This window comes from Mytilus californianus, unplaced genomic scaffold (genome assembly GCF_021869535.1).
Source record: "Mytilus californianus isolate M0D057914Y unplaced genomic scaffold, xbMytCali1.0.p SCAF_4, whole genome shotgun sequence".
Classification (NCBI taxonomy): Eukaryota; Metazoa; Mollusca; class Bivalvia; order Mytilida; family Mytilidae; genus Mytilus; species Mytilus californianus.
The window spans coordinates 110072246-110097131 of record NW_026262690.1 but is presented as its reverse complement, the minus strand read 5'-3'; the positions used below and the strand labels follow the sequence as shown (position 1 = coordinate 110097131).

Here is a 24886-nt window from a genome sequence, read left to right as displayed (position 1 = left end):
TCTCCATCCAAGTCACAATGTATAAAAAGTAAACAATTATAGGTCAAAGTACGTCCTTCAAAACGGAGCCTTGGCTCACACCGAACGGCAAGCTACAAATGGCCCCAAAACGACCAGTGCAAAACAATCCAAAGAGGAAAACCAACGGTCCAATCTATACAAAAAACGAGAAACGAGAAACACTTATCGCCACACCAACAGACGATAACCACTGAACAACAGGCTCCACTTTAATAGGCCACTAGTCTAAATGCCACATATTTAAGATAGTCGGTAAGATAAAAATATTACACAGTGTGCTAGTGACCTAATACGATATATATGGGGTCAATAAATTCCATATGGGGCTCGAACTTCGCTCTCACCCCATATGAAATTAAATGACCCAATATATCATCGTATTTGGTCACTACCACACTATGTAACTAATAACATTTTTATCTCATTTTCGTCCATCTACTGTGATTTCTTATTTTTAAGATAAACATGGAAACTACAACCGTTACGGTTCTCTTCCAAGCAAGCCAAATCATTGTTATATACTGAATACATGTACTTTATATCAACTAATTCATAAATCATCAACTAATGGTTTTTATCAAAAGTTTAGGTCGTCATCATAACTAAATACTAGTATGCTTCATTTAACTATGGACATAAGGCTTGATAAAAAGTAAAATAACAAAAATACCGAACTCCGAGGAAAAGTCAAAACGGAAAGTCCCTGATCAAATGCCAAAATCAAAAGCTCAAATACATCAAACGAATGGAAAACAACTGTCATATTCCAGACTTGGTACTGGCATTTCCTTATGTAGAAAAATGGTGGATAAAACCTGGTTTTATAGCTAGCTAAACCTCTCACTTGTATGACAATCATATGGAATTCCAAATTTATCTTTATGTTTTTTCGTATTTTATAGTTTGCCATGGTATTCATAACACTACAAACCAGTAAAAGTCTGAAATGGCCTATATTTGTACTCGACTGTACTGATTTTTACTCGACCAGTCTGAATTGGTCTGAAATTTACTTGATAATACTCGACTGTAGTCTGAACCATACTTAACAGTCTGAACTTGTACTCGACCTTTACTCGACCAGTACTTTTCATCTGAACCATGCTCGACCTAGTCTGAACCATACTCGACCTAGTCTGAACCATACTCGACTAAGTCTTAACCAACCTAGACCTAAGTTTTGTATCTATCTATTGTATTTCATCAATTTAGGAACTGTTTTTAACAGCTATTTCCCCTGGCTAGAAATTTGAACAAAAATTAATGAAATTTAAAATGTATTCAATATGGCATTGAAACCAAAATTTCACAATAAACATAATATAAATTCAACCCCATATTCATCAACACTTACATATATATATATCACCTTTAAAATAAAAATAAAACAAGCTAATCAAATAATCTCAAAACTGAATTGTGACTAATATTTTCAATGTTATTCAAATTTTTTTGAATGTTTCAGATATATTTTATGGTTACTGGACAATTTTCTCCATTTACTTAAGCCTTGTATAGATTTATGGTGTCAGTTGAGTTTAGTTAATAATGCAGTGAACATTTTTTTTTATTAAAATATATTTTAAATAGTATATAAAGCAACTTAATAAATTTTTAAAATTACACCTTTGTTTTGCAAAACCAAGAATTTAATATAATCATGATAATAGAACTTCCATAGCAATCCTTGATAACCATTTAAAAAAGGAAATGTGTTCCAAAGTTGCAGAAAAAATTTATTTCAATTAAATTTAAATAACTTTTGTCAAAATTAAAGACATGGCATACAAGAAGCACTTTAATAAGGTTTAATTACCTCAGTACATGTGTGTTTTACAGGTAAAAAGAAAGCCCTTTTATTCTTAAACTCGTGTATTACTTGTCTAGTGAATTCAAAAGGCCTTGCGATTTAAGTTTTACAGGATGTTGCAATTTTTAATGAATGTTAATTAGAAATTAATACTCTCTGACCAGGTGTGATCTTTTTTATGAGTTTGCCCCAAGCAGGAGGTATTACGTTATACTTTACCACTAATCAGAAGAATTTTTTTTATCTATTTCTTTAATCTTTTATCCCTTTTTGATATATATTATATATAATATATCCCAAATTATATTAAGAATAGGTATATTTCTAATATAAGGTTAAACAATTTCAGTGATTTTTTGGCTGTTGTTACCTCATTAAAAAGATAATTATATAACTATTGTATGTAACCATGAAACCTATATAGTTTTTCTTTAGGAATTTAGGAAAATTAAGTTTAGAAAAAAAAAAAAAAAAAAGCCAAACAAGAAGCACCTTAATCATGTTAATAAGGTTTTATTACCCTCAGTAAAGGTGTGGTTTTTAGTTAAAAGAAAATCTTTTTTTTTAACAAAACTATAAAACTTTAAAATTAATTAATATAATTAAATTATTGTATAAGATAATTTAATTTAACTATCTCTATTTGATAAATCTGAGAATCATGTAAGGATGTAAAAATATGTTTTTATATATTATCTTTATTTTATTGTGGCTGTTGTCATGTCAGAAAAAAAGAAATTCATTTTAAAAGCTAAAATTAAAAAAAGTATAGGTTTTTTGGTCAAGTATGGTTCAGACTGGTCGAGTATTGTTCAGACCTTTGGTCGAGTATGGTTTAGACTGAAAAAATTGGTCGACTACAGGTCGAGAATGGGTTAAGACTGTTTCAGACTGGTCGAGTAATAGTTCAGACTATTTTAAATGGCAAAAATAAGGGTCAAGTACAAATCAGTACGGTCGAGTATGGTTAAGACTAGGGTCGAGTAATGTCGAGTAAAATTCAGACCAATTCAGACTGGTCGAGTAAAAATCAGTACAGTCGAGTACAGATATAGGCCATTTCAGACTTTTACTGGTTTGTAGTGTAAGTACAATTATAAAGGAAAATGATACTACGAGAGCAAAATAAAAGGATATTTCAATAGAAAAACAACACCACGGTAGAAAAAAATTGAAAAGGCAAACACCAGTTTGAACTCAGAAAATAGTGTTCATAAAACTTTCTTATTCACCATATCGAGAATCCTTGGATTATTATACAAAAATCACAAATTCCTGTAAATACTAATCAAGGAGATCCCGATTGAAATACCAGCTATGGAAACTCATTCCAGGTGTGAGATACAGTTTATGTGCAATGGTACTGCAATGGTGGGACAAAATAGTCACAAGAATATAAGAACGTTAGAAAATATAATATATAATGACTGTTATTATTATTTTATTTTTTACAGATAAATGTAAAACAGATATATCTATGTATTATTTATTTATGTATTTCTCTGTGCTGAGTGTTCTTGTGTTCGTTTGTACTGTATTCCTGTCACGTAGTGTTGTCATTTTAGCGGTATTTTTAACATTGCCATATAAGCGGCAGGTTTGGCTAGCCATAAAACCAGGTTCAACCCACCATTTTTTTTAAAATGTCCTGTACCAAGTCAGAAATATGGCAGTTGTTATCAGACAATCCGTTTCTATGTACATGTATGTTGGCGTTTGCTTTTGTTGTAGTTCAGTGTTTCTGTTGTTCCGTTGTTTTCCTCTTATAGTTGATGTGTTTCCCTCGGTGTTAGGTTGTTACCCAGATTTGTTTTTGCTGAATCGAATTATGACTATTGAACAGCCGTATACTACTGTTGCCTTTATTTTGTTAACTATAAATCGATGGACGCTGCAGGATTGACAGACGTGATTTCCAAACTGATACTCTTTTCTTATTTCCTACTGACTTTAATTAATAAGAAATGAGAAAAAGGTATATCGCTGCATGTTGTTGCAGAAAATGACTTTAATGGAAATATTGTCATTATATGACGTCAGATATGAAAGTAAAAAATGAAAACAACACATTATAAATTGCATGCATCCGAAGCGCTTTTCTTGATTGACCTTCATCAGGAACACTCAAAGCCGAATATTTAAAAGTCTAGGATGTGTAAGAACCTAAACAGTCAAAGAGCTGTATTCATTACCAAAAAGGACATAAAACAATATATCCAAATCCAGGTCAACTTTGCCCGAGGGAGTTGAAACCTTAGTTTCGAATAATTTCAAAATTTATTAACGGACAATTTTAGAAAGGTTTGTTATAAATCAAATCAGTAACGAAGTACTGACTACTGAGCTATTGATACCTTCATCAGCAGAGGTATCGACCCAGTGCTGTAAAAAAATGAAAACAACACGTTATAAATTAAATATCGTATTAGATAAACTAAAAGAGTAAAGGAAAAGACTGAATATGGTGTACTTATTTACGCACGTGACAAAAGAAAGGCACAATGCTTTTGACATTCTCTCTTTAATTTATTTTTCATTTCTCTCTTTCAAGTTAAATTGTGGACTCCAGCCATGCAAATTAATTCTAAATAACACATATAGTTTTAACAATTTAATAAAAAAAAAATCATATAAAAACATAACAAGAAAACACAAGTATAAATGTATGGACGGAGTTGTTCATATGTTACGACCAGTGTTAATTTAATTTATGAATACATATTTTTTTTGTCAATTCGCTTTATTGTTTTGCATCATCTTTTGGAAAGGATCAACAGAACTAATACAATACTCTCACTATAAAAATATTCCAGGCCAAACATTGTTTATGTATTTTAACAGTTGAAATTGTGAAATGAAAATGACTTACAGTACTCATTATCAAATACACATCATACCTTTTCATATTATTCATTTTCAAACGTTGGTTCAAAAGTCAACTCTATTCAAATAAAATATATAATGATTGTAGTTCAAGGTTTAGGAAGATTACTTCTGAAATCAGCAATTCGTTTCCTAAAGTCACAACAATGTTATCAACGAAGCACGTTTATGATACAGAATTAAATAAATCTGCGTCACTTAACAGACATGTCACACATATCAGTCCCGTAATTTCAGTCAAAAGTCAACGGCTACAAAAGATTACATTAAAAATAAACACTTGATTCAACATGTTTAAAGTCTTTAGTCGAATAACTCAGCAATAAAATGTATGGTAAAAAAAGTAAACATTTGTTGTCAAAATAGCAGATGGTTGATTTTCAAACCTATCACTTATGTCAAAAATATAATTTGTGTAAATAATATAAAAAAGAAAAGAAAGAAATCAAAAACTCATAACTTCATAAAACGCATTTAAAATGTACAAACCATATGTATATTATAATTATTATGGTTTGACATTACAACTTCACATTTTTTCGTCGTTAAAAATTGCAAAGAAAACAATCATTAAACACATATGATAAATTTTACAAAGTCTCTATTTTTCATGTATGATATCATCATCCATTGATTGAAAAAAAAACCTTGAAACTAATAGAAATAAATTAATAATTGCTCCAAGTTTTCACGTTGAAAATATAGAGTTTCGGTTTGGATCGTGGTATATCAATGACATATATGGAAGCAAATTTTACGCTGTGCTGTGTTTTTTGCAGCAGTTGGAGAAACCTTGGAAAAAGATTTACTGTATAGTACTCCTGCAATGACAACAACTGAACAAATAACCAAAGCACCTAAAACTGCGGCGATAATCGGTCCAACACTGCTTTCTTCTGTGCATGTTTTACATGCTGTAGTATCATCTGAAAAGTATGAAAAATAAATCATTCGTTTTACAGCTGATCTAAATTAAAAATTAAAAGGAACAGACCATGACTATAAACAGTCATAACAGCGCGGTACATGTGCTTTGTGCGTGAACAGATCTTGTTTCATGACCTTATTCAACATATCGTGGTGATTTCTTAAACATTTCGAAAGATAGTAAGAGAAAATGTATTTAATCCAATACATTTTCAAAAAGAAATATATTTAGGTGATAAAATATGATTTTCATTAGTTAATAATAAACAATAGGTTGTGTGTTAACTTAAAAAGAAAATTGATATGCGCATTCATTGTTGTTTTGGATATGTTAATATAGAATATCACTTTTTTTAATTTGTCAAAATTCTTAGATTTCGTATTTATCATCGTTTAAATGAAGAAAACCTCAATTGCGCATTTACAAGAAAAATGCTTTAGTTAGGTGCATTAGCTTTAAACTTGATTCTTAGAACTTTTATTACCGTAACTTTCAACTCGACACATGTTGATGTTTTACTTCAAAATATACAAATCAAATAATAGTTAAAATAGTTGAGTTCTATTTGAGTCTTATGTCATTAAACCTCGAAAAATTACATCGTGAGAGTGATGGCAGAGATGTAAAATTAACTGCAAGGCAATGTTTAATTACAACTTAACGCAGTTAATATGTTTTGAAGCCGTGAAATGTAAACATATCTGTTGTAAATTACTTTCTTTTATTATAAACATTTCCTAATAAATGGTTAACGTTTTAACGTCGTTTAGTGTGGTAATTACGTTACTGTATACTCGACGTCGCTACTTCGCGACGATATTGTGATCATATGTATTTTAGATCAAGATTTCGTTATGTGAAGAAGTTTTTCATTATTTCTTTTAAATTATACGTCATATATATTTTATCTTGTTTCTGATAAATAAGCAGCAACAGTAACTTACCAATCTTTAAAAACCGTAAACCCATTTGAAATATACATGTACATACCAAAGAATAATCTCATTAGTAATACGGAGACAGAACGGATGACTCTCCCGTGGTATATGTAGTGAGTATTTATATGTATGCATCACTTGCAATTAGAAACTAGACTACGTAAAAACGTTAAACAAAAGGAATAAACTGTTAACTTCCAGTTAAGGGTATACTTTACCACTTGTAGAAGTCACTGTTGATTCACAGTCTGTGCCTGAATATTCATCAGCACATTGACAGCTGTAGGAGTACTGATTGTTACTACATGTACCGTTATTCTGACATGGTGACAATACACAAAAGTCTGTATCTGTAAAGCCAAGAACGCATTTAAAGAGTTGTTTGCATGAAAGGCACATAATTTGGGTAGTACTTAGTAATTGGTTTTTTTCCAGTTAATAACGGCACAACAACTTATCAACAATCAACACTCGATTATAAATGCAAATATTTTCTATATGTTAAATTACTTTTTGACAAGTTCAGGGAAATACCTTTAGCTCACCACTGTACATTTATTTAGTGACTTCTCAAATGGAACTAAATGAATATATTTTTCTTCGCTGACTTGTTTCTTTGTTGGTAGAAGGCATACTATATGTATGGCTTACACATACATTTCTTCGCATTGAATAATTTAAAATCTTCTGACTATTTCGATCGTAGGTCCGTTTCGTATAATCACTTACAGCTAGAAATTGACAGTAAAAGTACGTTTGCAACGGAAATGCACAACAACATGGACAAAGTAGATTAAAACACAGTTCGTTTTCTGAGTTTACAAGCGTGCCTTTTCCATCATGACTTCCGTGACAAAGATATCTATTGAATCAATTGTAAATGGGAAATTTCGTTTCATCATTCCGAACATGGTTGATATTATGCATTGTGCTGAATTTATGCCAAGATTCCCAACAATTCAACACCAATCGATGCATTTTGCTAACAGTGTGATTAAAACTACAATAACTACACATATTTGAAGGAACTAGAAAATTTCAACGGATAATTTCAAATTAATATACATGTAAAAGTGGCAAGGTATACTTTTAATCCAATGTGTGTTTAAAAAATATAACTTTAAAGTATACATCCTTATTTATTTCACTGAAACACAAAATTTTTTTTTTATTATTTGACAATGAGAGAAATTATGTATATGTATCTATACGTTTAGAATCAATACTTTATTCAGCTTTAAATACACCTATAAGAAAGTCAAATGGCATAATACATGACAATATACAAAAATAAAAAGAACGAAATCATCATGCCATCAAAATCAAATAAAATCAAATATTAAACCCAAAACATAATGACCCCAAGTGTCTCCTATCCTCAGACCAATATACTGTTTAGTAAAGGAGCCTTATCATTCTACTTGCAAGATAGTTTTCTATTCAAATATATATATCCAGGGAAATCTCTATGTTAGGTATCTGATTCATAAAGAAAGACTTGGCTTAAGGATGTTCGCTCCTCTTGTTTTGGAATTTTTGCCAGATATTCGGAATCCTCTGGTTTTATCCATGTAATGCCATTAAAAATTTTGCCCACTAACCCCTACTTTTCTTTCCATAATTTGATTACATATAGTTTAAAATGTCATCTTTGAAAATCTTATAAAATCCTTGTTATTTTTTTATCGTTTTTGAAAGAAAAAAGGTGTCAATGTTAAATCTATGAAAAATCTAGAGAGAATTACTTCCCGCCAGATTTTCAATAACTTATATCTCGAAAACAAGCACACGGACCCTTCATTTTTTTCTGCTTTTTTAGTTTCTTTATTTATATACTATTAATTTATAACAGTCTTTTAAAAATCTTGTTATTTTGAAACAGAGTAGCGAACATCCTTAATTCATTATTTATTTCAATAAATAAAAATAAGTGAGATTCATCATCCAGAACTTTGCATTTGTCGATTTTATATAGTTTTTGTTTGAATGAAATATTTGATACCATCCATTTTCAACAGCCAGGGATGATGACGAGTTCTAGATTTGCATAATAGTTTTCTAGTATCCCCATTTTGATGTGTCAATTAGATTCAGTGTTTATATGTTTATATGTTTAAATAATAGTTTTCTATTTTGATCAAGAAAAGGTATTATTGTAACTTTACACATTGCAACCCTGCAATGACTGAAAATGCTTAATGATACGAAAATGTAATGACAGAAAATGAATTAGTCAACGATTCGGGGTAGGGAGATTAGGCGGGACTGTTCACATTACGGAAACACATTTAGCTATCAAAAGAGCAATCATTTCGGAACGCGAAAATTCATTCAAAATGTGTCAATTATTTAGTCCATTCCTGGATCGTAGTTGACTTAAATTCATCGTTATACGAAATTGAAATTTAAGTGTAAATTAATATATATTTACTTTTTTGTACAGTAAAGTCATATTGTAATAATGATAATAGTAATTGCCATCATAATGGTTTGATCTACAGCTCTCAAATTGAAAACCAAAGAATCCAGTTTTAATTTTAATATTATCCTACTTCGATTAAGTTAGTAATAGTAAAGGACCAGAAAAAAACAGTTAGCTGAATAAACCAATAGTTCTTAAAATATTTTCATATTGAAAGGGTGTATTATTTACTAAGTCGTATATATTCCTCAACCGAAATAAAAGCGAAAATACCCGTAAAAATGACACAAACTCGTTTATTGCTCTGATAAATTACACTTTTACGACAAGAAATGATATCACCTGGAGTTATAAGAGTGTGAAGGTCTAGGGCAAGAAATGATATCACCTAGAGTTATTACAGTGTAAAGGTCTAGGGCAAGAAATGATATCACCTAGAGTTATTAGAGAATAAAGGTATAGGGCAAGAAATGATATCACCTAGAGTTATTAGAGTGATGAGGGTAGGGCAAGAAATGATATCAACTAGAGTTATTAGAGTGTTAAGGTCTAGGGCAAGAAATGATATCACCTAGAGTTATTAGAGTGTAAAGGTCTAGGGCAAGAAATGATATCACCTAGAGTTATTAAAGTGTAAAGGTATAGGCCAAGAAATGATATCACCTAAAGGTATTAGAGTGTAAAGGGTAGGGCAAGAAATGATATCACCTAGAGTTATTAGAGTGTAAAGGGTAGGGCAAGAAATGATATCACCTAGAGTTATTAGAGTGTAAAGGTCTAGGGCAAGAAATTATATCACCTAGAGTTATTAGAGTGTAAAGGTCTAGGGCAAGAAATGATATCACCTAGAGTTATTACAGTGTTAAGGTCAAGGGCAAGACATGATATCACCTAGAGTTATTAGAGTGTAAAGGTCTAGGGCAAGAAATGATATCACCTAGGGTTATTAGAGTGTAAAGGTATAGTTCAAGAAATGATTTCACCTAGAGTTATTAGAGTGTTCAGGGTAGGGCAAGAAATGATATCACCTAGAGTTATTAGAGTGTAAAGGTCTAGGGCAAGAAATGATATCACCAAGAGTTATAAGAGTGTTAAGGTCTAGGGCAAGAAATTATATCACATAGAGTTATTACAGTGAAAAAATCTGGGGCAAGAAATGATATCACCTAGAGTTATTAGAGTGTAAAGGTCAAGGGCAAGAAATGATATCACCTAGAGTTATTAGAGTGTAAAGGTCTAGCAGCATTGGGATAATTGTATACAATACATAATGATAATTACCTGGCACTGGATCTTCTGTCGTTCCATAAAATGTAAGAGACCAAGAAGTAACAGTGACTGAAAATAGATATATTGTGATATGTTCTGCAAATTTACTGTCCATAACACGGTAAAATCAGTTTGAAAACAATAAGAATTTTCTACTCCAACACAGGATTGCTTTTCCTTAATCTATGTTTTCGAATTGATGGTTAAGTGCTTTTTATTTTCATTATTGATTTAGTTATCTAACTGTATTTAATTCGACGGTCACTGATGAGTTCCGTGTAAATGTAATGTACGTCTGGTGTGCTAAATTAACGTTCCTTAGTTATTACATGAGAGAAGAGATACAAAAAACAAAAACAAAAAAAATGAACATGTTGATGATACCCTCCCCCGCTTTTTGCAAAAAAATGAAAATCATCAATCCAAAATCTTGTCTTTGACCCATCTTATTTGGAAGAATTCTTATTATTAGTCCAACCGATTTAGATTTTTTTTGTGTTACCAAGAATATGCCAATTTAACAGTTTTTGAATAAACAGTCCCATACACCAAGAAAAATACCATCAAAATTGAAAGGGAACTTTTTTTACTATAAACACATACATGCAGTTACTGGAATCCGTTAAGGACATCACGATTAATCATATAAAGTGCTAGCGGGCGGGCTGACAGAAAGACCTATTTCAATAGGGTACTACTGACTTATTGCATGTCCAATCTACATTTCCTTCCCACTTCATTTTCTTTAAACAGACCAATAACAAGATAGGTTAAGCTTTTAAGAACATCCAGTTTTCAATTAAAAAATGTTGAACAGTCATCATGTATTCTTTTAAACACATAGGGATAACATACCTAAAGTATGTCTAGTGCAGTTTTTTTAAAGTTAGAACGCCTGCAATATTTACAATACCATAGTGTGTTTTTTTTCACGTCAAAAAATTCGAAAACGTTGAAATATGATGCAAATTCAATGCAAATTGTTTTCAAGATATTAAGTGATCTTACCTGCAGATAAACCTTGATATGATTTGAATTTTAATGTCCATGTACCGATTGGGTTTTCTCCCCAAAAATGAACTGACATAAACGTCCAACTGAATGATCCCGCGGACGAATAATATATAGCGTCTGCATATCTGTAATGTAATAAATGACTCTCTGTTCCGTCTGGTGATACCAGATAAAATTCAGTCACACCTCTTCTTCGATTGTATGAAAAGTTTATATCAACTGTCACGTGTTCTAGATAAGAAATAGTGGAACAATCAGAATTCTGAATAGCTCTACTGTCTGATGAATGTGAAGAACCAGACGTTGTTCTAAAAGAAGGAGAAAATGAAGCTTAAATATCTAACATCAAAACTCATTCATGCATACATTCCCAAATCCTCGTTCGATCTCAATTATTTTGTATAATTTTTTTATGAGCTATGAAATTATTGGTGATAATGATGTGATATAACGCTTTGTGCCATATATTGCATGCGAATCAGAACAAAAACAAATTATATGACATACATCCTGGTTTATCCTAGACTTACACGCTGAGCTGGATTTTTAAAGTGCTTTTCTCATTCTAAAATGCCTCGCGCTTAGTAGATCATCAACAAATACTAATTTTTACCCCACTAAGGTCGTATCCACGGTAATAAAGGCGAGCAAGCTTCCTTGTGAAGACTTAGAAATGTAAGCCATTGCAGTAATAATTATGACGTCTATTGTTATAAGAGTCGGTTAAGAATGCGACTGTAATAGTGAGGTGAATGTCAATGATCCACCCATGTAACATTACTATGGGATTTTTTTTTTTATATATGTGAACAAATCAGTAAATCAACAACATAATGACCCAAAGGAAAAATACAGGTCAACATGCGTTCTTGAACAATTAAAGGTGTCTACACACTATGCCAAGCTATAAATTGCAGAAGTGGGTTGACCGATAGGTTCATTATGGATAAATATATGTCTAACAGGAATGTAGTCTTCAATAATGAAAAAAAAACCACTAAAGACCTCTACAATTCCGAATGTTTACATCAACATAAATCAATACAATAAATATCGAGTTAAAAAGTTATTTCCAGTTCCTGGCAGCGATTTTAAAGTACTTTGTGTCTATTTCATCAGATTTTGACAGATTGGTTATCTTTTCCCATTGAAAGATAATATTTGTGAGAAAAAAAACGTAGTGACAATTTAACCTTAGTCTTTTGTAAGAACTAATTGATTGTTGAAAATTCACATTCTGATTTAAACAGAGAACAGGTTTTATCTTACCCAGATACAGTGAACGTTGTCGTGTTGCAAGTTCGTTGTACCGGAACGGTGGTCCAGCTAATAGCTCGAGTTACCATAGATTGTGCGTCCATAAAACCGAAGCCAAGAACTTGACTAACTATTGTGAAAACAAAAAACGTAAACATGTATATTTATATTCTTCAACTGCAATAGTTAAACTTGTGTATATCAAATTTTATTGTTATGGCAATTTCTCTGAACTCTATTTAGCAGACAATTTAAAATGCGTATAGTCAATATAAAATATAATCCTGGTATCTATGATGAGTTTATAGTAATCGTTAAAACTTTATTGTTAGACCTAACATAGTTCGAATTAAATTATGTATACTGGCATTTATCTCAAATTGATATTTTACCGTGATCTCTGTTTGATAATTTTTCATATTTTCCAGATCCACAAAAAAAATTAATTATAGTTCTTTTGTTCTCAGTTTCTGGATTGTTAAAATCAAAGAAATGGAAGACGTGCATGTTTTTTTTTCTATTTGATCGATAACTTTTCTTATTTATGGAAAGGACAGGCAGTTTATGAAAAGGATTGATATTTTGAAATACAAAATGATCTAAACTTGAAATCTAAACATGCATTCTATTACTAACGGTAACGGCTTTACTGAACAGATGACATTTATTTACTCGACTTTTCATTCAGCTTTTCGGGAGATGTAGTTATTTATATTGAGAAAAAACATGACTGAAGCTAGCAGATTCATTGATAAAGTTATATAAGTATGATCATCATAACATTCAGATACACGGGCCATTTTCAAGTAAAATTTAATATGTGTAATAAAAACTTTGCAAATAATCGAAAAACGACTAAAAGACAAACAACGGTTTACCAAACACAACATAGAAAACTAAAGACTGAGCAACACGAACCCCATTAAAAAGATTAAGAAGATCTCAGGTGCTCCGGAAGAGTTAGCAGATCTACATGTGAACCTACTAAATTTAATATGATATTGAAAGAAAATGCATTTTCGGGTTATAACCAGCATACGAATGAAGTGTCATAACTCAGGCATATGAGGGAATACTATTCTGATATGATGATGGTATGTTGGTTTTCAATCTAAACAAAAGTTATTCTTTCCGATTTTGTCTAATTTAAAAGTGTATTTTTTTCTTTGGAATAATATTCAACTAAACCATCCTTATCTGGAGTTCGTATATTTACGATACTATTTGCATGTCTGTAAAATAAAATCGTATTTAATAATTTAAACAAAAGGATGATATACATACATTCTTTTCCAGCGCCATTTGTTTGCCAACTAGAATAAGTGTCTGAAAATCCACTTTTAGTTGTTGTTAGGACTATTAAATGCTGAACATCTCGCCAAGTCAATTTTGGGCTGAAAGGAAATAAACGAACAATAAACTTCATTTGATGTTAGATGCGTTCTTACTGATTGAAATTTTAGTATTAGATACATGCTCTTTTTATTAGTTGGTATTGGCTTTGAACTAGCTTTCAGTAATTGCGATCGCGCGAGTACTTTCGAGTCTGTACTTTCTGTCTTTTGTGATTTTGTTATTTTTTTTTTTTGTGCTTTGTATCGATCTGATTAATTAAGCCCTTTTCAACTGATTTTTATGGTGTTCTTATGTTGTACTCTTACACCAGGGTCCCAAGTTAGTAGGAGGGTTTGGCGCCAGCTACCATGTTTAATTTCGCCACATTCTGTATATGGCTGCCCCAAGCCAGAAATCTGTAATTCAGTAGTTGTTGTGTGTTGATGTATATCATATTTGTTTTTTTATTTATTGTTTTGTACAATAAGGCCGTTAGCTTTTCTCGTTTGAATTGTTTTACATCTGTCATTTCGGGGCCTCTTATAGCGTACTATACGGTATAGTATTTGCCCATTGTTGAAGGCCGAAGGATGACCTATAGTTAAAACTTCTACGCTACGTCATTTAGGTAAATGAAAAAGGTGAAAATTCAATATGGAAATGTATCTAAAATTTTATGGGAATATCAGATTGCTGCGTGTACGTTATGGATATTTCTTTAAAACTCAACAAAGATACAAGTATTATAATTTTGAAATCCATTCGCGCGTTTCGTCTTCGTCATACTCGTCAATGGCGCTCACATTAAAAAAGTTGGAATGCCATATCAAATACGACGTTAGGGAGCATAAAAACAGAAAATTCCGAAAAGGTGTGTTAAATCCGGCGAAGTTTTATCCATTCCTCCGGTCGAAAAACTTGAGTATTTCTGATAAAATAATATTGAAAGATGAAATAGGCCTGCATAAAAAACCTAAATAAATCCGTACTAACACTTAATTTCTAACCGAAAGAAAAGTATGCTAACATAATTATGGTATGAAGTATTTGGTATCCCTTCAATGTTATCAACTAATCGTTTGTTCTTTCCCTCAGGAAACAATCGTTTTCGAACTCACTTTAGGTGTTTAAGATTTGGCTCATGGCAAATTGATTGAATTTATACATCATGCAACATTGTATTTTCAGTGAACATTAGCTGACATTTTCGATCTATGATGAGTAATTCCATCAAGATAAGAAAAAACAGATATTAAATAGTACATAAAATTGAGAATGGAAATGGGGAATGTGTCAAAGAGACAACAACCCGACCATAGAGCAGACAACATCCGAAGGCCACCAATGGGTCGTCAATGCAGCGAGAAACTCCCGCACCCGGAGGCGTCCTTCAGCTGGCCCCTAAACAAATATGTTTACTAGTTCTTTGCACTGAATTTTATGTTTGATGTATACAATATCCCATCGGTTTCGCCGATTTTTGTTCCAAAGTAAAACTTGCAAAGCATTTGAATTTTCCCACAATGTTTACATTAAATGAAGATAACACGTTACAAATTTCGATCGTCCGAAGCACTTGTCTATATCTACCTTCATCCGGAACGCTCAAATGAAATCGTTTGAAAGCCAGGAATGTATAAAAACGTAAAAAGTATTAAAAACATTAGAAGATATAAGGTCAAAAGGGACCTAAAAAGAATAGCCAAATTCATCTATGACAAATTTAAAGGAGGTACAAACGTACTTTCTTAATTATTTTTTAGTCTATCAAAGGGGAATATTGATAACAAGAACATGTATGTATAATGGTGGTAAATTGAGGTAAAATATTTAAAGAAATAAATTTTAATATTTCATATAAAACTAAGTGAATCTTCTATGGAATTGTAGAAAATAACTAATTCTTGTATAAAGGGTTTTGTATAAAAAGATATAATAAGAAAGTCTATAATGTTATGTAACTTTTGATATATACGTATTAGATGTGAAATTCTTCCTATTTGACACTTAGAATATAAATAAGGTTTGACAGCTTAAACTCTTAGAAGTATTTCCTTTAGCAAATATATATAATTCTTTTCTATTGTTCACCTAAAATTCTATCTAACCAAATAATCGAATTTCCCTAATGGTCGTAAAAACAAGGTATTTGGTAATTAAAAATAGTAACCCCAAATTATGTAAAAATGTGAATTTGCTAAAAGAGATTTAACCAATAGAAACTGTTCTTATAAAATTAATTCTTCTAAAAAGTATTTTGATTGGTGAATAAAACAAGTCCAATCAGCACGTGTTCTTAGGGTTTAAAATAGGAAACCCTTAGGTACCAAACATTACTCTTATGGTTGGACTCGAAATAAACATATATAGACATCTTTGTTTTATTCACCAGGTTCGTAAACTCATAATTTTTGTTTAATGAAAAATTAAACGTAACTTAAGTAATGTTTTAATGTAACAATTTTATGACAGAAATCTTTCTCTATTAAAGTTACCATAAATATCAAGATAAACTATTTTAATTAATTAATGAAGTATTTTGATAATTGTTAATTCAAGTTCATTTTAAGAATCAAACTCTTTTATTTCATTAATGTATTTTGACTAAATTACTCTTATGGTTGGACTCGAAATAAACATATATAGACATCTTTGTTTTATTCACCAGAAGGCCTCGAAAGAACGCGAACGACAGTCCCCCTAATTGTCGTAGTTAAAATAGTGAACACAGATATGTAAACAGCAGAGTGACAACATTAACTTTCAGCGGGAGAGGGGAGGCAACTGCCTTAGTCTGCCCTGCCCCCTCTTTCCCGCATAATAGAAATGGTGGAGGCAAGTGGAAAGATCCACGGTACCTGTAAAGCGAGTAGTTTCCCGAAGACTAGTGTTCTTAAAATTCGAAAAGAAAAAGAATTGCATGATACATATTCTAAAGGAGAAAGAAGAACAAAGAAAAGAGAACGGAGAAAGGAAAACGCCGGGAGATAGGAGAACAGAGAACGGAGAAAGAGCAAAGAAAGGAGTACAGAGAAAGGAGAACGCAAAAGGGAGAAAGGAGATTGCAGAACGGAGAAAAAAGAATAAAGAAAGGAGTATGGAGAAAGGAGAACAGAGAAAGGAGTACGGAGAAAGGAGAATGGAGAAAGGAGAAATGAGAAAGGAATACGCAAAACGGAGAACGGAGAAATGTGGCCCATGACGGAACTAAATTTTTGACGTAGTTTTATTTTGACCGTGGACTTTGAAATTAACTATATTGTTTCACAATTTGTGTATATATTGTATATATGTTCTATGGTTAAAAAAAAATGTGTTTCTTAAATAGCAAGTAAGTTAAAGTTAATATTAAAAATAGATTAAATTACAAATAATTTTAAGTTAATTAAAAGTTAAAATAGATAAAATAGCAAATAAGTTAAAGTTAAAGTTAAAATAGATTAAATAACGAGTAGGTAAAAAAAGAAGATAAAATAGAAAGTAGGTTTAAGTAAAAAAAATGTATATAAGAATTAAGTTAAATCAAATATGGACTCATTGATAAAGCTAAATTTGAAAAGAAATGTCGAAATTGAGATAAACGGAATATGAATTATTATATTTAAGTGCCTCAATATCTTTATTAAAAGTGTTATAAGAAAAAAATCCATTTAATTTGGAAGACTGTAAATGACAAATAAGATACTAAAATGATGATGACTGATTTAAAAGAAAATAAAGAAATATATGATAATGAGTAAAATATTTATAGCTTGAATACAAAAAGTAACTTAGAGTAACTATATTGAAATGTAATATGTCTTAGAAGCTAACGTTCAGGCGGTTCAAATTCATTTAACGTAAAAGGATAGAAAAATACCCTTGTTTATATGAGAATCATAAAATAATGCCTTAAACTTTAACCTTCAAAAGATAAAAGTACATAACAAAATAAAAATCTGTAAGAAGTGGTTGGTTGTTTAAAGAATAAAAAAAAAAGAGCATAAAATGCCGAGGTTAGGCGCAGTGTCCTATAAGGAATAAATATAGATTAATAACTAAATAGTAGTTTAAAGAGAAATGCATGTGTAAAAATGAATAAATGTTGGTTGATTGATAAAGTTTTTAATGGTTCTATAGCGATTACGATAAAATGTTGAGTAAAACATGTGTTTTAAGGTTCCCGTATGTAAGAATTTAATGTTAGTTTAATCATAAGAATTAATAGTAGACGTCCTAATTAATTAAGTGCTAAATATGTTGACCTAGCTAGTCATCATGTAAAACCTTGATTATAGCAAACATAATGCATTCTAGCATAAGCAAATCATTATCCATAATGTAAAATCTTATCTGTAATCAAATGTTTTAGAAAACTATCTATTGTAAAACAAACAACAAATCCGACTAAAGTAATATAATAGAAAATGAGGGTATGACTTGCGGTAGTTCTGGAGTCGGAGCAAAATATCTAGGAAAATGAGCATACTCCAGAGAGAGGAAATGACTCGGATATGTTTGGAGTTCGAGCAGACTACCAAGAAAAGCAGGCCTACCACAAAAGTATAAGTAATAGAGAAACGATAGTATTTATGTTAAAAAAAAAACACCAACGCTCATTACATAAAGAATAAATTAAGTGATCGGTAAATGAAAAATATTTAAGATAAAATTGTTTTATTAATAAAAAAAAAAAAACAGAATAAGGAGATCTAAAACGCAATAAGTCATCATGGTCATAACAACTTGTCTAACCGATATATCCAATATCAACGAATCATTAACCACTAAGTCATATAGTCAAATCCAGTCGAGGAAATATTTTAAAAAAATCGTTTTTAAAATTCAAACAAGTTTAAAAAGAAATAAATTCGAATGTAAAATTGCGGAGCAATTTCTTCGAACAACAGGGATATATAATGGTGGTAAATTGAGGTAAAATATTTAAAGAAATAAATTTTAATATTTCATATAAAACTAAGTGAATCTTCTATGGAATTGTAGAAAATAACTAATTCTTGTATAAAGGTTTTTGTATAAAAAGATATAATAAGAAAGTCTATAATGTTATGTAACTTTTGATATATGTATTAGATGTGAAATTCTTCCTATTTGACACTTAGAATATAAATAAAGTTTGACAGCTTAAACTCTTAGAAGTATTTACTTTAGCAAATATATATAATTCTTTTTTATTGTTCACCTAAAATTCTATCTAACCAAATAATCGAATTTCCCTAATGGTCGTAAAAACAAGGTATTTAGTAATTAAAAATAGTAACCCCAAATTATGTAAAAATGTGAATTTGCTAAAAGAGATTTAACCAATAGAAACTGTTCTTATAAAATTAATTCTTCTAAAAAGTATTTTGATTGGTGAATAAAACAAGTCCAATCAGCACATGTTCTTAGGGTTTAAAATAGGAAACCCTTAGGTATCAAACATTACTCTTATGGTTGGACTCGAAATAAACATATATAGACATCTTTGTTTTATTCACCAGGTTCGTAAACTCATAATTTTTGTTTAATGAAAAATTAAACGTAACCTTAGTAATGTTTTAATGTAACAATTTTATGACAGAAATCTTTCTCTATTAAAGTTACCATAAATATCAAGATAAACTATTTTAATTAATTAATGAAGTATTTTGATAATTGTTAATTCAAGTTCATTTTAAGAATCAAACTCTTTTATTTCATTAATGTATTTTGACTAAATTACTCTTATGGTTGGACTCGAAATAAACATATATAGACATCTTTGTTTTATTCACCAGGAGGCCTCGAAAGAACGCGAACGACAGTCCCCCAAATTGTCGTAGTTAAAATAGTGAACACAGATATGTAAACAGCAGAGTGACAACATTAACTTTCAGCGGGACAGGGGAGGCAACTGCCTTAGTCTGCCCTGCCCCCTCTTTCCCGCATAATAGAAATGGTGGAGGCAAGTGGAAAGATCCACGGTACCTGTAAAGCGAGTAGTTTCCCGAAGACTAGTGTTCTTAAAATTCGAAAAGAAAAAGAATTGCGTGATACATATTCTAAAGGAGAAAGAAGAACAAAGAAAAGAGAACGGAGAAAGGAAAACGCCGGGAGATAGGAGAACAGAGAACGGAGAAAGAAGAGCAAAGAAAGGAGTACAGAGAAAGGAGAACGCAAAAGGGAGAAAGGAGATTGGAGAACGGAGAAAAAAGAATAAAGAAAGGAGTATGGAGAAAGGAGAACAGAGAAAGGAGTACGGAGAAAGGAGAAAGGAGAAAGGAATACGCAAAACGGAGAACGGAGAAATGTGGCCCATGACGGATCTAAATTTTGGACGTAGTTTTATTTTAAACAGTGGACTTTGAAATTAACTATATTGTTTCACAATTTGTGTATATATTGTATATATGTTCTATGGTTAAAAAAAAATGTGTTTCTTAAATAGCAAGTAAGTTAAAGTTAATATTAAAAATAGATTAAATTACAAATAATTTTAAGTTAATTAAAAGTTAAAATAGATAAAATAGCAAATAAGTTTAAGTTAAAGTTAAAATAGATTAAATAACGAGTAGGTAAAAAAAGAAGATAAAATAGAAAGTAGGTTTAAGTAAAAAAAAATGTATATAAGAATTAAGTTAAATCAAATATGGACTCATTGATAAAGCTAAATTTGAAAAGAAATGTCGAAATGGGGATAAACGGAATATGAATTATTATATTTAAGTGCCTAAATATCTTTATAAAAAGTGTTATAAGAAAAAAATCCATTTAATTTGGAAGACTGTAAATGACAAATAAGATACTAAAATGATGATGACTGATTTAAAAGAAAATAAAGAAATATATGATAATGAGTAAAATATTTATAGCTTGAATACAAAAAGTAACTTAGAGTAACTATATTGAAATGTAATATGTCTTAGAAGCTAACGTTCAGGCGGTTCAAATTCATTTAACGTAAAAGGATAGAAAAATACCCTTGTTTATATGAGAATCATAAAATAATGCCTTAAACTTTAACCTTCAAAAGATAAAAGTACATAACAAAATAAAAATCTGTAAGAAGTGGTTGGTTGTTTAAAGAATAAAAAAAAAGAGCATAAAATGCCGAGGTTAGGCGCAGTGTCCTATAAGGAATAAATATAGATTAATAACTAAATAGTAGTTTAAAGAGAAATGCATTTGTAAAAATGAATAAATGTTGGTTGATTGATAAAGTTTTTAATGGTTCTATAGCGATTACGATAAAATGTTGAGTAAAACATGTGTTTTAAGGTTCCCGTATGTAAGAATTTAATGTTAGTTTAATCATAAGAATTAATAGTAGACGTCCTAATTAATTAAGTGCTAAATATGTTGACCTAGCTAGTCATCATGTAAAACCTTGATTATAGCAAACATAATGTATTCTAGCATAAGCAAATCTTTATCCATAATGTAAAATCTTAACTGTAATCAAATGTTTTAGAAAACTATCTATTGTAAAACAAACAACAAATCCGACTAAAGTAATATAATAGAAAATGAGGGTATGACTTGCGGTAGTTCTGGAGTCGGAGCAAAATATCTAGGAAAATGAGCATACTCCAGAGAGAGGAAATGACTCGGATATGTTTGGAGTTCGAGCAGACTACCAAGAAAAGCAGGCCTACCTCAAAAGTATAAGTAATAGAGAAACGATAGTATTTATGTTAAAAAAAAACACCAACGCTCATTACATAAAGAATAAATTAAGTGATCGGTAAATGAAAAATATTTAAGATAAAATTGTTTCATTAATAAAAAAAAAAACAGAATAAGGAGATCTAAAACGCAATAAGTCATCATGGTCATAACAACTTGTCTAACCGATATATCCAATATCAACGGATCATAAACCACTAAGTCATATAGTCAAATCCAGTCGAGGAAATATTTAAAAAAAATCGTTTTTAAAATTCAAACAAGTTTAAAAAGAAATAAATTCGAATGTAAAATTGCGGAGCAATTTCTTCGAACAACAGGGATATATAATGGTGGTAAATTGAGTAAAATATTTAAAGAAATAAATTTTAATATTTCATATAAAACTAAGTGAATCTTCTATGGAATTGTAGAAAATAACTAATTCTTGTATAAAGGTTTTTGTATAAAAAGATATAATAAGAAAGTCTATAATGTTATGTAACTTTTGATATATACGTATTAGATGTGAAATTCTTCCTATTTGACACTTAGAATATAAATAAGGTTTGACAGCTTAAACTCTTAGAAGTATTTACTTTAGCAAATATATATAATTCTTTTCTATTGTTCACCTAAAATTCTATCTAACCAAATAATCGAATTTCCCTAATGGTCGTAAAAACAAGGTATTTAGTAATTAAAAATAGTAACCCCAAATTATGTAAAAATGTGAATTTGCTAAAAGAGATTTAACCAATAGAAACTGTTCTTATAAAATTAATTCTTCTAAAAAGTATTTTGATTGGTGAATAAAACAAGTCCAATCAGCACGTGTTATTAGGGTTTAAAATAGGAAACCCTTAGGTACCAAACATTACTCTTATGGTTGGACTCGAAATAAACATATATAGACATCTTTGTTTTATTCACCAGGTTCGTAAACTCATAATTTTTGTTTAATGAAAAATTAAACGTAACCTTAGTAATGTTTTAATGTAACAATTTTATGACAGAAATCTTTCTCTATTAAAGTTACCATAAATATCAAGATAAACTATTTTAATTAATTAATGAAGTATTTTGATAATTGTTAATTCAAGTTCATTTTAAGAATCAAACTCTTTTATTTCATTAATGTATTTTGACTAAATTACTCTTATGGTTGGACTCGAAAGAAACATATATAGACATCTTTGTTTTATTCACCAGGAGGCCTCGAAAGAACGCGAACGACAGTCCCCCAAATTGTCGTAGTTAAAATAGTGAACACAGATATGTAAACAGCAGAGTGACAACATTAACTTTCAGCGGGAGAGGGGAGGCAACTGCCTTAGTCTGCCCTGCCCCCTCTTTCCCGCATAATATATGCAATACATCCTATCTTTACCACAGCACTGATATACCTTTATAAATTTCGTGTGACCGACGCGTATTTTTTTGGATCCACCTTCATTAGGAACGCTCACACCTAATCGTTTTTAAGGCCAGCTGGGATGTAAACATACGCTGAAACCAGTTATATATAGAAGCTATATAACCAAAAGGTGCATCAAATTTTACAAAGAGGTCAACTTTGCCAAAGGGAGTATAAACCTTGGACTTTTATTAATTTCTTAATTTCTTAACTTCTTCATTTATTTGCCATAGGTTTGTCAATTTGTCATCGACTTGTGAGTTTTAATATACCTTTATTATCTTTCGCCTCTCTTTTATCAAACGGGAATTTATAAAAACAAAAACGTTGTTAATCATGTCTTTATGTGGTTTTTGATTTAATATTTTGTGTTGTGTTCAGTGCAAATTAGTTTTTCGTGTCTGTAGTTTTTTTAACGGTAACAATCTGTTCAGATCCTGTTTGCCCTCGGCAACTGATAGTCCAACAGCATAGTTCACCAGCATATGTAAATAAACGATTTAACAAATACTAATATTTTGTATTTGAATATACTTACTTGGCTTGTAGCGCAAGAGCAATAATACCAGATGCAATTGGCGTTGAAAACGATGTCCCTTGAACATTTTCACTGATACAACCAGAAGATGTGGTCGTTGTTGTCTGTAAATGATAGTATCAAATATTTGGTTTTTAACTGGTTAAAAGTTTAATATATCTAAATACCAACAATCATTTTTCACATGCTTTCAAATATTGAATGCATGTGTTTCAAATTGAAAGGTGATACAGTTTTAGACAAGATATGCAATAATTATTGGGTAAATTATATGGTGCGATTGCTAACATATGGATGACCTTTACTTATGTTTCGTTTTTTTTCCCTTTCTATTTCGGGAGGGGTGTACCATGAAGGATGTTATTATGTCCTCTGTATGAAATAATGATTTTAAAATTATCTTTGTATTTATATTATTGTCAGTTAATTAAAGTGAAAAAACATACCAAATACTGGTCCTGATTGCTGCCACCGTATGTTGCGGCCATTGCTGCAGCGCATACCTCAGAATACCATGCATTTTCTCCTTGTTGTACACTTGTTATTGCTATAGTGTAGATACTGTTAGCATAACCATCAGCATTACAGTTATCTTTTGTTTCACCATTACCTGCCGCCCATGTAAAAATCACACCTTTACCACCTCTTCCCTGCAACATTTAGAGAAGATTTTCAATTTTCTGAGTTCATTTCTTTGTGTTTGCAATTTTCTGAGTTTATTTCTTTGAGATTGAAATTTTTGGAGAGCAACCTAATTTAGAAGTACAAGACACATTTGTCGTTGAACAAATTAATTTTATGCTTTTTAATTTAATTTTTTTTTTAAAGTTTTTAAAAGTCCAAACTCAAACGTGGAAGTTAGGTATTATAATTCAAATAATAATAGTATTAAACTAACATATACGTTCATAAGAGAGTATATAATTTAACAAGGTGTATAATACATTTTTTGAAACATGAAACATTTAACCTTTAATTTCAGTAAATTTACAAAAGAAATTAAACAGTGTTTGAAGCAGTGGGGAAAGGCATCATTATTCACGTGTACTCAAAAGGAACTAGTCATATTTGTTATAAAATATCTGTTAACCTTTTTCTATTGTACCGTTGTCCAATGTCACCAGAAATTATTAGCTAAAAATAAAACTTTTATTTCAAATCCGGGAATGTTTTTCTTGACATACTATAATAAACGGTTTAAAGATACAAAAAAAATGACGACTAAGAGTGTAGCTTGGACATAATTTAAGAGAATACACTCTTCATCTGCTACTTCTGTGTTATCCATTTTCATTTATGAACTCTACGTATTTTATGAACTCACATTTACGTAATTCCGTTTCACACGAATGCTGAAAATGACTTTTACAAACGCATACTTGTTGAAAGAGTTAATCTCTTTTAATCCAGGTCTATTTATTTACTTGG

At 30.5% G+C, this 24886-nt stretch overlaps 1 protein-coding gene and 1 long non-coding RNA gene across 6 annotated transcripts in view; both read right to left on the bottom strand.

The window, feature by feature from the left end:
• Positions 1-4429: 4429 nt before the first annotated feature.
• LOC127739100 (endoprotease aex-5-like) overlaps positions 4430-24886 on the bottom strand; it is a 38286-nt gene continuing 17829 nt past the window's right edge. Inside the window, exons 8-15 of the mRNA XM_052250691.1 lie at positions 23905-24108; positions 23459-23562; positions 13827-13936; positions 12555-12672; positions 11280-11593; positions 10284-10340; positions 6799-6930; positions 4430-5640 (exon numbers count right to left, since the gene is read on the bottom strand). Of these exons, the coding sequence (XP_052106651.1) occupies positions 5444-5640; positions 6799-6930; positions 10284-10340; positions 11280-11593; positions 12555-12672; positions 13827-13936; positions 23459-23562; positions 23905-24108 (1236 nt within the window). The 3' untranslated portion in view covers positions 4430-5443. The remainder of the gene's footprint in view (positions 5641-6798; positions 6931-10283; positions 10341-11279; positions 11594-12554; positions 12673-13826; positions 13937-23458; positions 23563-23904; positions 24109-24886) is intronic.
• Positions 9460-10271, bottom strand: LOC127739113 (uncharacterized). 5 transcript variants are annotated; one of them, XR_008000290.1, is made up of 4 exons: positions 10215-10271; positions 9894-9939; positions 9711-9847; positions 9460-9665 (listed from the first exon to the last, which is right to left on the bottom strand). It is a non-coding gene; the product is annotated as an uncharacterized LOC127739113 (long non-coding RNA). The 5 variants fall into 5 exon arrangements; XR_008000293.1 differs by lacking the exon at positions 10215-10271 and adding an exon at positions 10169-10193; XR_008000294.1 differs by lacking the exon at positions 10215-10271 and adding an exon at positions 10031-10055.